Below are 13,151 nucleotides of genomic sequence, written 5' to 3'. Positions count from 1 at the left end.
TATCCATAACTATGCAGGCCTGTTTTAATGCTGTTTTATAATTACAGGTCTTAATGCTAGATTATACAAAGTCATTTATAAATAGTCAGAACAGAGGGACTTTGGGAGTTTTTAACCTGTAGATTGCTGTAGGTTGTGGCAGCTGACGGGATTTTGCCTGTATATGTATGGTGTTAGCTGTGCAATGATTGATGAATCCCTTAATTAACTCCCAACAAGTTAAGATTTATGGCCTCATATCTTTTTCTCCTGACACATCTGTGTTTGTCACTTTTGAAGACATGGATAAGCCATTTCTCCTAAAGCTTTTGTGGGTATCTGAAATGTTTCTGAGGTATTTTGCTTAATGTAACAAGATTAGAGTTTTATGACATAAAATTTATGAAATTTTATGGCATGAGCAATCAAATTGGGATGGATGCTGGTTGTGTGCTAGAGGGCACTATCTCCTTGAATACTGGATACTCTTTTAGATTTACTTGGGGTGAACAACTATGTATCAAATGAATGAAAATGAACAAATATAGCGGGGACACTTAAATGAGGTTCTGTTAGAAATAGTAATAAAGAAATAGACCTGTGGAAAGATTGCTTTTTGAGTCACTGAACTCAAGGAAAAGAAAAAAAAAAACCACTGATGTTATTTGGTTGCCTGAAATTATTTGGGTGGATCCATTACTTGTACATGGCACAAGGAAACAATTCATGTGGATGCAGTGCATCTCTTCCTCTCCAGTGGGAAAATCCAGCCATGCTGAAGTCAATCTGAAAACACTGAGATCAATAGGCACAGAGTATCAGTTTAAGCCTACAAAGAGTCAGCTGTAAATTGAAAAGGAGTAAAGAAATATGTGGAGAACATTCTATTTTAAGATGAATCACACCAAGAATTTGTGGGATAAGGGCGTGTTAGAAGAGTGAGATTTTATTTCTCTGACCCCCCTCCCAAAAAAAAAAAAAAAAAAAAAAAAAAGGAAACATTTTTGCTACCAGAAAAAGCATTTATTTTACAAAAAATAACAAAATTCTGCATAATAACAAGTGTTTCTGAAGACAGAAAAAAAGAATCCCTTTACAAGAAATAGGTTTGTATTCGAATTCATCACTGGATCTAAGTCTTCAGTTCCATCCTAACCCATGATAAAAATCAAGTATGGACCTATGGTTTATAACTCAGATGTGTCTTTTCATTGGGCTGAGTTCTGCCTGCTTCCCACTGCATCTGAATGTTGCTGATTTAGGTTGTCTAAAAAATTAATATTTAGGTATTGTATTTATTTTCAATAGAAATTATTTTCAAAATTCAATTCATTCAAAATTTAACTCTTGCTGCAAGTCTTAAGTGCCAACTCCATCTTCAGAGATGCCCTTTTAGATGCAGTTTCTGGTCCACCGTGTTCCTGCTTTTCTGAAAGTTATATCTTGGTTTTTATTTTATTTTTTTTATCCTATCCATAAGTCATTGATGTTTGGGGAAAACAGCATTTACTGTTTCATTGTAATTACACACTTCTTTAGAGTGGTATAATTGAAAAGCTTTCCGTGTTTCAACCAGTTTGAAGAAAAGACCTTTAAGCCATGTAAGTTGTAAACTGTTGTGTTATCCATGAGGGCAGGTCCAGGGTATTTGCATGCCTTTATTAAGATGGTATCATCCCAGTCTTTTGTTAATAACTAAATAATTAGACCTAGATCTGTTTAAAAGTGCTCAGTTTCAGATAACGTTGTTACTCAGAATTTACCTATTTCCCTGTTAATACCTGGTATCTGCTCAGTAGGAAAATGAGGAGGTACAAAAAGAGCAGAATACAAGGATACGGACTGTGGGAGCATTTCAAATTCAGAAGAGGGACCGATAAAGACCAATAAAGCTGTAGAAATAATGGAAAGACCAGCTGTGAATGAATTTACCCAGTATCATATTGTCTTATGCTTGTGAAGCTATCCGTGATTTGATCCTTTGCTGCTGTAGACAGTATTTACTGTCCTTTTGGAAGACATTTCCAGTTGAAGTAGATAAGGATTATTTATTTATTTATTAAAAAAAAAAAAAAGAAATCTGGCATTTTCTTGTTGAAATTTCCTAGCTGTTTGTAAGCAGTAATTTCTGTGAAACTGTAATGTTTGTTTGATGTTAGAGTTGGTGATGAGATGTCTGAAAGGACAGATTATGCCTAACTCAGGCTGGCTGTGGGCAGAACTACTTAGAAGACAAACTGCAGTTGTTGCCTGTGTTGTGTGACCCTTACCCTGTGCTGTGCCACTGTTTCTTTGAGTGTCCTAGTCACTTAGGAGACTACTGCAGATTAGATCAGTAACTTTGCCTTTGCCTTCTTAGCCACATTAGCAGTTTCTCAGTCTTCTAATATTATGGTAGATGGGTACACGGCTTGTAATTTAAACTGGGTCTTAAAAGAGCTGTGTGAGGAAGGAAGAAGCTGCTGCTTCCTTTACTAGTTTTCTCTCTGGCCTACAGTCCAACCCATAGGATTTGTAGTTCTCAGTAACTGTCTGTTTTTCCTCATGCATAGAGGTAGTCTCCTCTACTGCCTTCTTTGCCTATTTTTATAAATTCCCTGTAAAAGTGATGTCATCCCTGTTGGGAACAGGTGATAAGCAGAAGGTGTTGATGACCTGTAGCACCTTACTCCAGTGGAAACCGTATATGCATTATAAAGTTAGCAGAAGAGTTTCACTTCAGTGTGGTAGTCAAACTGTCCTTGTGAAGCGGTGTGGTAGAACCCATGGTTGTTCTGGTTTAATATCAGTAGGAGATTTTCACACAACTTCAGTATAGAGTATATAAAACAAACCTTCAGTACAAAGGAGGGTCTCCTTTCTCTATGTTATATTGTCAAATTGCAGTGGAAAATTCTGTAGATGATTTACAATATTTTTAGTCATCTTATCAAAAATATAAATATCCTAAAATATAGAACATTACTGTGCAATAATTGAGTAATGATTTTGTATCCTTCCCTTTTTGTTTGCCAAAACTCAGACAACCACTTAGTGTTGATTGTCAGAGAGATTTTATGAAAAGCCAAGCGCCTATTAAGGCAGTGTTGAAAAGAGTAACCAAAATGTTACACTCAAAATCAACAGAAAATTTGTATCTTGGTGCACTGCAATGCAAAATATGAATAATTCACATTAACTTTGGGAAGGACTTGCATGTTTTCTGCAGAAGAAAAGCTTGGGATCTGTCACATCAAACATAGCTGTAAAATGCTGAATTCAGTGGGCTTGTAGAAAACTGCCAGTAAGAGTCTATCTGGTGATCTCTGTCTTTATACATATGCTTCTGTGCAGACACGTAGGTGGGAAAGCCTAGAAGACAGAATTCAGGTAGGATGTATGAAGTGTTAGTCTGTTGGGCTAAGTCAAACATTAATAGAAAATACAGATTGCTTCTCTATGTACAGGCAATAGGTGGTGTTCAGAAGAACAGGCGATGTGCAGCTGAGTATAGGCTCTGGTAGGGATTTTTTTTATCTGTGTTTTTTTTTTTTTTTTTTTTTTTAATATAATCTAACTTGGCTCAGAAGGTAAAGCGCAAAATGAGATCATTAGAAACAAAATAAGTCCTAACAAAGGGCTGTTTAAAGTCACTGTTTGTTTTCAGACCCAGTTGACTGCTGCTAAGAACCATTTCGTGCTCAATATGCCAAATCGTATGGACATGCTCCACCTCACAGCAGCCCCACACATGGTTCAAGAGACTGCTGGGCTTTTGAAATGCAGTCCTTTAACTGTGAAGTGGAAAATCAAAATGGGGTAATTAGAATCATAAATGCTAGATTTTTGAGGAGGAACAGTATTACTTCAGCCTGTCTTTTCAACTTTTATGTACAATAGCCTTCAGTTTCCTTGTTCATAACTTCTATTCCATTAAATATTTCTCATTTTTCTTTCTTTTCTTCTTTTGACTTTGTCTGTAGGATTTGTTACTTTTCATTCCACTCTGTATTACAGATGCCCCAGCTTAGCACAGTGGCCCATTATGCCATCCGTGCGCATACCCTGATTTTTGTGAACAATGTTGCTGTAATTAATCCCAGAAGTCACTTGCATTTTAATACTCCACTGGACTCCTCTGTTTTGAGGACCACGCAGGAAGTGTTCTGGGTTCACAATGACTTGTAAGGTTTTCAGTAATGCCTGGTTTAGATGAAAACTTCCAAAGACATAAAGATCCTCTAAGCCTTCCTGAAAGGTGGTGATGCACACACATTATCAAAATAATGTTAGAAGACAATATCAAGAAATTGGGGAAGTGAGCCTGAATTTTGAGTCAGGATTTGTGAGTGTTTTTTATGGTGTGTGCTGTATGTATCTTCCCTTCGTATACTTTTTTATACAGAGATGCGAGTTAGGTTTATATGTATATTTTTCTGATCTGGCTATAGGTAGAAAGTTTAGGATATCTTGACAAGAAGTCATGATTCACTTAGTAGAACCCCGAATTTGTGTTTTCAAAAAGCTTAGATTATTGATGAGCAAAGGTTTAACTGCTTAATTATTACAGATCTGTGAACCTGAAAAGAATCTCTCAATGCGACTGTAACACACTATCGTTTGCATGGATGAAGTTTTATATACACAGACATTTTGACTTGACAGCAACCTTTTTATTTGTTTTGTTTTGTTTAACTTAATTTTTGTTTTGTTTTATTTTATTTTGTTTTGTTTTGTTTTTATGTTATTATTTTATTATTTTATCAGTTATGGTTAAATACACGCAGATGGTTATTCCTTTAAAGCTAAGTTGACAATAGCTTGTATCGGGAGACATTCTATCTTCTTACAGTCTCTTGCAAATGTAAAACCAGATGGGTATTTTTTTAAAGGAATTGCATTTCATTATATAGTCTTCTTAGGTGAATTTTCATGTTTAAGAAGCCAGAATACAAGAGAGTGCTATATTAGTGTATTATTCTCACAACAAACAAGCCACTGTTCTGTTGCTACCTGCTTGGCCATTGTTCCCAATTGTGTATGCTTTGCAGTGGTATTTGGATGGTTTCCTGCTCTCTGCCAGCACAAAAAAGGCATTTCTGTTACAATGGCCCCTAACCACACAATGACGGCATTAAGGATTTATTTGGAGGTTTCATTATTTTCTCCTCTTTTGTTCCTTCCAGGATGTCTTCCAAGCGACCAGCCTCTCCGTATGGGGAAGCAGATGGAGAGGTAGCCATGGTGACAAGCAGACAGAAAGTGGGAGAAGAGGAGAGTGACGGGCTCCCAGCCTTTCACCTTCCCTTGCATGTGAGTTTTCCCAACAAGCCTCACTCTGAGGAATTTCAGCCAGTTTCTCTGCTGACGCAAGAGAACTGTGGCCATAGGACTCCCACTTCTCAGCACAACACAATGGTAGGTTTGCTAATGGTCTATTGTGCTTACATCCATTCTTTGAATTCTGCCTCTACAGTAGTTTGGCATCCAGATCTGTACCTTATGGAGTATACAATGCAGAGTTACACGTACAGAACATGCTACAATAATGTGAAAGCTCTGACCTAGCTGGACTGTCTACCTTCCGCTACAAATGCCAAATCCCTAGGAGTGCAAACTCCACTTTTCCTCACCTTTGCCTGCTGGCATTTGGGGTGCTAAAATTTTTTAGCTACATCAATGTGAATTTGAAGTGTGTGTGTTCAGCAAACAGTAAATGGTTTTGGAACACTGTAAGTGAGAGTCATGTTTGGCATGTTGTCTGAAATATCACCCCAATGCCAGGTTTATGCAATAGTAAGGCACGGAAGTCTGTATAAAGGGTAAAAAAAAAAAAAAAAAAAAAAGCGAGAGAGAGAGAGAGAAGAAAGAAAGAAACTTGGGGTTATGTCTGGTGTCTGTTTTACATGCCACGCATATAAGGAAATTTACTATGTTTACACTATTAAATCAGCCTACCACTGTTTCACATATGAATTAACCACCTTTTTGTGCACTTTACAAATGACTGTGCACTTCAGTCACCACGTTTAGATGTTTAGCAGCCCTCTGGAAGTCCAGACCTGGCTTTATGTAAAAGCCAACAAACAAAAAGGATGAGAACGCAATGCCGCATTCCTAACTAGTAATGTAGTGTCACTATTGTGAGGTGACATGTTTTGACCCTTAATGTAGAGTACTGTGATACGTTTTTATAAAGGTTGAAAGGTGCAGGGAAAGGCATTGAAACCTCAGGACTTAGGCACCTCGACAAAGCTGTCTGTGTGAGAACATGTACACAGCTCTTGCCCGTTTCCCAATTGACTGCAACTTTTCTCTTAGTCCCCTACTTTGACAAGGGCACTGACAATTTCACTTTAAGTGAAGATAATGAATGGACCTGCATATTTGAAGGCTTTTAACAAGGCATCGCCAAATAAGTGATGGTGTGTTCTCATAAAAGCCTGCAACAGCTCCATAGTGGTATTTAAGCCCTTACAGCTCATTACGCATATGTAACAAGCCCTATGTAAAAAGCCTCAGGGATTATTATTTCTCATAGGACCAAGCCACAGGGTATTCACTGAAGCTGCTCTCCTTAACAAAATAATTCACTGACCCAATCCATTTTTTCTTCCTTTTTAGTTTAATGCTTAAGTTCAAACAGTGTTTCAGAATATCAAATTTTGTTTTATTTTGTGTTATTGCAACTTCTAGTGAATAAAGAGCATCATTGGGAAAATTACTCATGGACAGAAATGTCTTTTTTTTTTTTTTTCCCTGACTTGCTTCCTTCTGATCCTTTATCATACATGTTGTGGATATGTAATTTTTAAATATTCAGTATCAGCCAATGGGATGTTAGAATATATAACTGGTGTATGAGCTTTGCTGTATTTAGGCCTATTTTAAGAGAGTGTGTTAAAGTTAAGAGACTGTTCCTGTCAACGCTTAAGTCAATAGGAAAAACTTGTGATGACTCCAGCAGTGTAGACTCTAATGAAGTAAAAACTCATTGCCTGCTAAGGAGCCCAGCAGGCATATTCTAGTTAGACCTCACTGAAACATTTAACTGCTGTTTAACTGATTCTAACCAGCTTTTCTATTCATTTATAATTTTTGAGATCAAGAAGTTTAGCTGATCATCTAGTGTGACTTCCTGTTATGAAGGATATGTTTAATGTGATGTGAAAACAGTGTATTATTTCGCTTCATAATACAAGATACTGTATTATTGCATATTTTAGACAGTTTTGCCATAGCAGTGAGATATTGTAGGGCCATTTGAAGCACTGTTCAGGGTTGTAGGGACTGCTTTTGTCTTCATGCATACTTAAGAAAATTGCCAGTTTATACAGATATGACATTTTTGTAGTATTTCTGTTTTAAAGAGAAGCGTTTAGTAAAGCATTATTACATAGGTAAGTCAGAAAGGATGTAGTCTCTGTGTCTCCAGAAACAAGGTTGTGATTGGTACAAATTAGTTAAAATATACATAATCCCTCCCTTGGCCATTGTGGTATGTATATCTCATAAGAAGGAAGTGGCTGAACCTTGTCGTTGGATAGCTTTTAGATGACTTCAGTTTGTGTGATTAGCAGTTGCAAAAGTCATTCCCAACGAATATTCTCACCTTCACAGCAGCACAGAGGTTGTTTTAATGCTGTTTGATCTGATATTCTGTGCTATTTTACTGTCTCTGGGAAGCAAACCCAGGTGTGTGTGCATGTGCACACACCACTGCACAGTGCAGTCCAATACAGTTTTATTGATAAAGCTCCAGCAGTGTGCTTCACACTTCTTAATAGCTTGTCAGCTGTACTACTACACCTACTGACTGAGTCTGCAAGTGACTATGGAGTTCTCATTTTGTAACCACATGCTGTCCTTAGAAGGGTACACCTTTACAGATCTCCCCAATGTCCAATAAGACCCCGTCAGACATAACAGCCAGTCTGAAATCATGCAGCACATCACTGCTGAACCCCTCTCAGCCATACTGCTTTCTGCAGATTGTTGGCTAAGTCTCTTCTCCTGAGGGATTTCTAGGTAGACATGGTATATAGATCCACAGAGACCTTTCTGTGTTAGCTGCATGTACAACACCCGTTTGCATGGGGAACAATCTCAGCAGATGAAAACCACAACCAAGGAATCTGGAAAAGATGTGTAATTACAAAGCTTCATTTCATTGCTAGGCTGCTTAGCTGAATTCCTCTTGTCATCACAACCATCCTTGTCTTCTCATATTCTGCCTCAGCACTGTCTTGAAGGAACACTTTGGAAAACAATTTCAACCTTGAGAATCAATTTCTTGGCCTCACTTTTCTAGCTGTCAATTGACCCTCTGTTTCATAGGTTACTTCCACCTGTGCTTCGTTTTATATGCCCTTTCAGGTGGGACATCCTAGGATCCTAAAGATAAAGAGCTGATTGTAAGAGTCATAACTCAAGTTTGCCCAACTTAGACTTTCCAAAATTTAGCCTGTTGTAATTTACCAAGTTGTAACAACTCCTGCCTTTGACTGCCAGCTTAGAAACACAGGTTTGAGTTGCTGAATAAGTTTTTATAAAAGAAGGAAGAATTTTCAAGGAAGAAGTCTTCAAACCTTATCAAATTGGCAAAAAGCTGTGAAACCACATCCTCCATCTTTGCATAGAAAGATGGAAGATGCCAGAACTGCAGCCAGGGAGAGGTTTGTGCGGTAGGTACAAACAAACACAGACAGTCCCCTCTGAGCATCAGGAAACCTTTTTTTTGCAGTAAGGGTAACTGAGCACTGGGGCAGGTTGCTCAGAAAGGTTGTGGTTTCTCCGTCCTTGGAGATGTTCAGAAGCTGTCCAGACATGGTCCTGGGCAGCTGGCTCTAGGTGGCCTTGCTTGAGCTGGGAAGTTGGATAAGATGAGCTCCATAGTTCCCTTCCAACCTCAACTGTACTTCTGTGAACGGCAGGGGCAGCTGTATCCCATTCTTTCTTCCTCTTGATAGGAGAAACTAGATGCTTATTTTAGCTAGGAAAGCTCTTACAATAGTAAGAACAGAAACAATAAATTATCAGACTTAAACCAAAGGCTCAGAAGACAAATCATTTGCCCTACAATGTTTATCAGGGTGCCCCTAGAATGCTCGTAGCAGGCCCTGAGCTTATCAGGGAAATACTTGAGGATTACAGTATCAGTCAATACCTTTTCTGATTAAATGTGTTAAGGCTGCAGTGTTTGGATAGTAAAGATAGCTGTTAGCCCATCTGACTTCTGAGAGTTTATTTTGTTTATTTCTGACTGTCTGCCCTACCACGTTGCTTAATGCTTTGTGTTTTTGCCATCTCTCAGGACTACTGATGTCACCAGCAGTGCCTATATGCTAATTTCTGAACGTAAGAGATTTCTTTGCTAAAAGCATTGATTAAAGTATACTATGAACGTTATATACTGAGGTCAAATTTGACCGTTTTTCATAAAAGTATAATATCATTCAAATGCTGGATGAGATTGAAAAGACAATAGTTCTGACCAAAAATCAAATTGGTAAAAGTGTAATTGTGACACTACGCAAACCTTACATACTGCATGACTGCATTTGCTAGCCCACGTTTGTCCTGCACTTTCAGTGGGATTTAGGATTAATTTCCAGCTGTGCTCTGAATTGATATGAAGTACTACAGTGAAATAGCTTTATTGCTTTACACTAACAAATGCTGCATTTCTGTGGTGGATGAAGTTACTCCGCTGGAAGTTGGGAGAAATATTAAGACATTTTGATCATGTTAAGAATATTGCTTAAAGAGCTTACTGACACATTGTCCTGTGCTTTTCCTCCACTTGTCCCAAACAAAAGGTTGCTTAATGCTGCATTTGAATTTTGTTTTTGAGTGTGTCCTGGCCTGCACTTCACCTGTTGGTCTGGGGTTGTCAGCTTGTGAATAGTGTTGGATCAGAACAACATGTGGCTAGAACACTTAGCTGCTATTCAGAAGTTGTGAAGAGAATGGAAATCTGAATGTATGTAGCTTTTTAAAAAGTCAAATAGAACTCTAATTATACTGAGCTAAAAAAAAAAAAAAAACACCACTGGTTTTAGAGAAATTTTAATTTCCAGCGTACCTTTGTGCATCAAGCTTAGGATAAGTTATTGTGATGGTACAATGCGCAGTGTTGTGAACACCAGTGCTGTTATTGTGCCAGCTCTAATAATGAGAATTTCATTGTTTGGGGAGAGCAGTCTCCTACACTCTAGACAAAAGTGTAATTACTTTTGAACGATGTGGAATGTGCTCAGTTTAATAGCACGGAGAATAGATTCACAAAGATTCAGATAAAGCTAGCTTGGAAGCCATATGTGCAATGTGGCAGTATGAAATTGTTAGCAGGCACCATAATTACAACACACACACATGCACACACACAATTTCACAGTTTAAACTATAAACTGTTGTTTTTGTAAGAGATAGACAGGTTTATCAGAACAAGACTATTTCAATTAAAACAAATCAGAAATTGTGGAAAGTTTGCATTTGCCTTTTTTTTTTTTTAATATTCTTTCCTCCCTTTCTTAATGGTAAATTGATATTTATAAGATGATGAAATTGCATTGTTACAAACATTGTGTTATAAATGTCATCACAAGAGTAGCACATGAAAGCAGTTTCCACAGATATAATTTCAGGCTTGCATCAGAATTTGATCTTTTCAATCTTTACACTTGCACTGTTGCAGGGAATGTCTGTGCTGGTTATTAGGAAAGGGAACAAATAAAGAAGATCATCCAGGACCCATCAAATAGCCATAGAAGTTGCATATTGCATTATTTAGTCCTTAACCTAGAGAACTGGGCACAACCCTTGAGAACCAGGTGTGACAGAGCAAGAAAAAGTTTTGACAACTCTGGTATATGCCTGACAATATATCTTTCATTTAATATAGTATAACCTGCCCGTCCTCATTGTCGTGATTTATATTCTCTCCAATCTTGTCGCATTTGTGTTTCTACGTATTGCCTGTAGTGTTTAACAATTACTTCCAAATTACTTGTCGCATAAGTCCTATATGGGGTAGGTAAACCAAATAAAATATTTACATCCTTCAGATGATGCAGAGAATTAAAGCCATAGCACGATTCAGGAGCAGTATGTCAGTTTATGGAAGTTCCCTTGGCTGGTTCTCTATGAATACTCTATGAATACAGTGAATTTCACTTACTAGTGGCCCTGGTAATTGACAATAGATATAGATATCTTAGTCCAGCTGAAATAAATGGGCAGGAAGACTGAATGAAGTTTGAGATGGACTGTTGGTGTTCTCATCAGTCTTGGAAAGGTTCAAAGGTTGGTTAGGGGACAATAAATAAGTAACGAAGTAGCAAAACTTTCTTTTTTTTTTTTTTTCTTGAGCAGGAGAGTTAGAACTGCACTTAAAACAATAAGTGAACAAATCAAGACCAGACTTATCATTTATAAATTGCCTGAAATACAGGGTGCAGATGACTGTAGTTTTTAAAGGCCATGAAGAGAAGTGGAAACAGCAGTTGTTTGTTTTTGCTCAAGATCATCTTACTGTGAAGCAGTCACGTTTTTAATGGATTCATTTGAATGCAGTTAAGCAGAAAATAATCAACAGAAAAGTAAACACCTTTGTTTTATAGAAGTGCTGGGAACTGTATATATCCATTGTTTGCAAGTGATTATATGCCTAGGAATCAATTCATTGACTTCATACTGGAAAATATCTTCATTTAAGCTTCTTACATAAATACTAGCAAAATCTAATTCAAGTGAATAGCTGAAAAATTGCACAGGAAAAAAAGATAGGTAAATGCATAAAACCCACAATCCTTAGGAATATTTGAACCAGATGGTCTCTCTAAAGATGAAGAGAAAAGAGCTATCAAGTGCACTTGTAAAAAAAATACTTAAGCCTTAAATGAAAAAAAAAAAAACTTGGTCATCTTTCTAGGGAAAGTAGTCAGCTCCAGGACTTCAACAGTGGACACAGTGGCTTCATTCCACATTAAGCTACCAGCTGAAGATGAAGTTGAGGGTGCAGAGAAAGCCTCAGTAAGACTGCAAGATTGGTTTATAGCAACAAAGTAAAGAGACTACGTTTAAGTATTCCTACTTCTTGATACAGCTTTTGCTTTCAACGATCAGTCCCTAGCGGTGACATAACCTTGGTAGCATCTGTGGTATCTGCATCCTACTCAGACAACAGCTGTGGACTTTCTATAGTTTCTACAGTCTAGGTCCATCACTTCTTTCACTATACCTGAATTTATTCTGCAGTTCTTTCTTTCTTTTTTTTTTTTCTTTTTTTTTTTTTTCTGGTGATAATAAATCTTTACAGTATTGCAGTGAGCCAGAGACTCTGATGCCAATAAAACACCCAGTTCTCCATGGTTCTGGAAAAAGAAGGCAACAAAAATGTAGTTAGTTCTCATAGTCTTCATTTCAACTGATGGATTTATCTCCTTTGGCCAAGCTTCTGCACTGCTAGGAAGTTTATGGCTTTGGGCTGGCAGTGTAACTACTATCAGAATAGAGAGCAGCACACCAGGTTTTCGTGCCCTTATCTAACACATGATGAAAGGCACATTGAAATCTAAGTTGGTTGTATTTTGCACCCTGTGTAGTTCTACTTCTACATACCACCTTGACTCATTTTTGCTTCGGTAGCTGCCTCTTCATTTTAGAACTTCCAGAACATTTTCCCCTTGTGCTTTCTGTCTGCTCCATATGCTTTTCATATCTACCTTGCTTCTTCCTGGCAGCTGGTGTGGCTTTCTCTCTTTCTTTTCACTGCAGGTGAGAAAGCCGCCTTCTCTACTTCCTTCCATATATGAACACTTACTGTATCACTTTTTATCTTCTTGCAGTTGTCCTCTGAAAACCTTTTTATCCATTACAAGTTTTCTTCCTCTGCTTGTAGTCATTATTTAATGTGGTCATTTTTATTATTTAATCCATTCTAAAGCCTTTTAGTAAACACCTCATATGAAGACATTGCACAGTAAAATAAAGTATTGTGCTGTTAACTTGGACAGAATGTCAATAAACTATGGTTGGTTTTTGATATGCAGCTCTACTTTCAGTGGAAATATACCAAAACTGAAATGCATTGTGAAGCATTGGTCATGGTTTCTTGATTTTCAGGGTTGCAAGGAATGTCTCTGATTATCAGCTCTGACTCCTAGAAGTGCCAGAAACTTCTGCTACACTAA

General features: G+C 37.6%; 1 protein-coding gene across 21 annotated transcripts in view; it reads left to right on the top strand.

Moving 5' to 3' along the window:
* The window catches only part of SOX5 (SRY-box transcription factor 5), a 645,179-nt gene that overhangs the window by 380,587 nt on the left and 251,441 nt on the right, over positions 1-13,151 (top strand). For 18 of the 21 annotated variants that reach the window (XM_072042398.1, XM_072042388.1, XM_072042411.1 and 15 more), the window contains one exon: positions 5,145-5,376. In XM_072042398.1, the coding sequence (XP_071898499.1) occupies positions 5,146-5,376 (231 nt within the window). In that variant the 5' untranslated portion in view covers position 5,145. The remainder of the gene's footprint in view (positions 1-5,144; positions 5,377-13,151) is intronic. The other 3 variants (XM_072042406.1, XM_072042409.1, XM_072042414.1) reach the window with 1 other exon arrangement.

This window comes from Anas platyrhynchos, chromosome 1 (genome assembly GCF_047663525.1).
Source record: "Anas platyrhynchos isolate ZD024472 breed Pekin duck chromosome 1, IASCAAS_PekinDuck_T2T, whole genome shotgun sequence".
Lineage (NCBI taxonomy): Eukaryota > Metazoa > Chordata > Aves > Anseriformes > Anatidae > Anas > Anas platyrhynchos.
The sequence above is the reverse complement of the archived record's forward strand: the minus strand, read 5'-3'. Positions and strand labels throughout refer to the sequence as shown.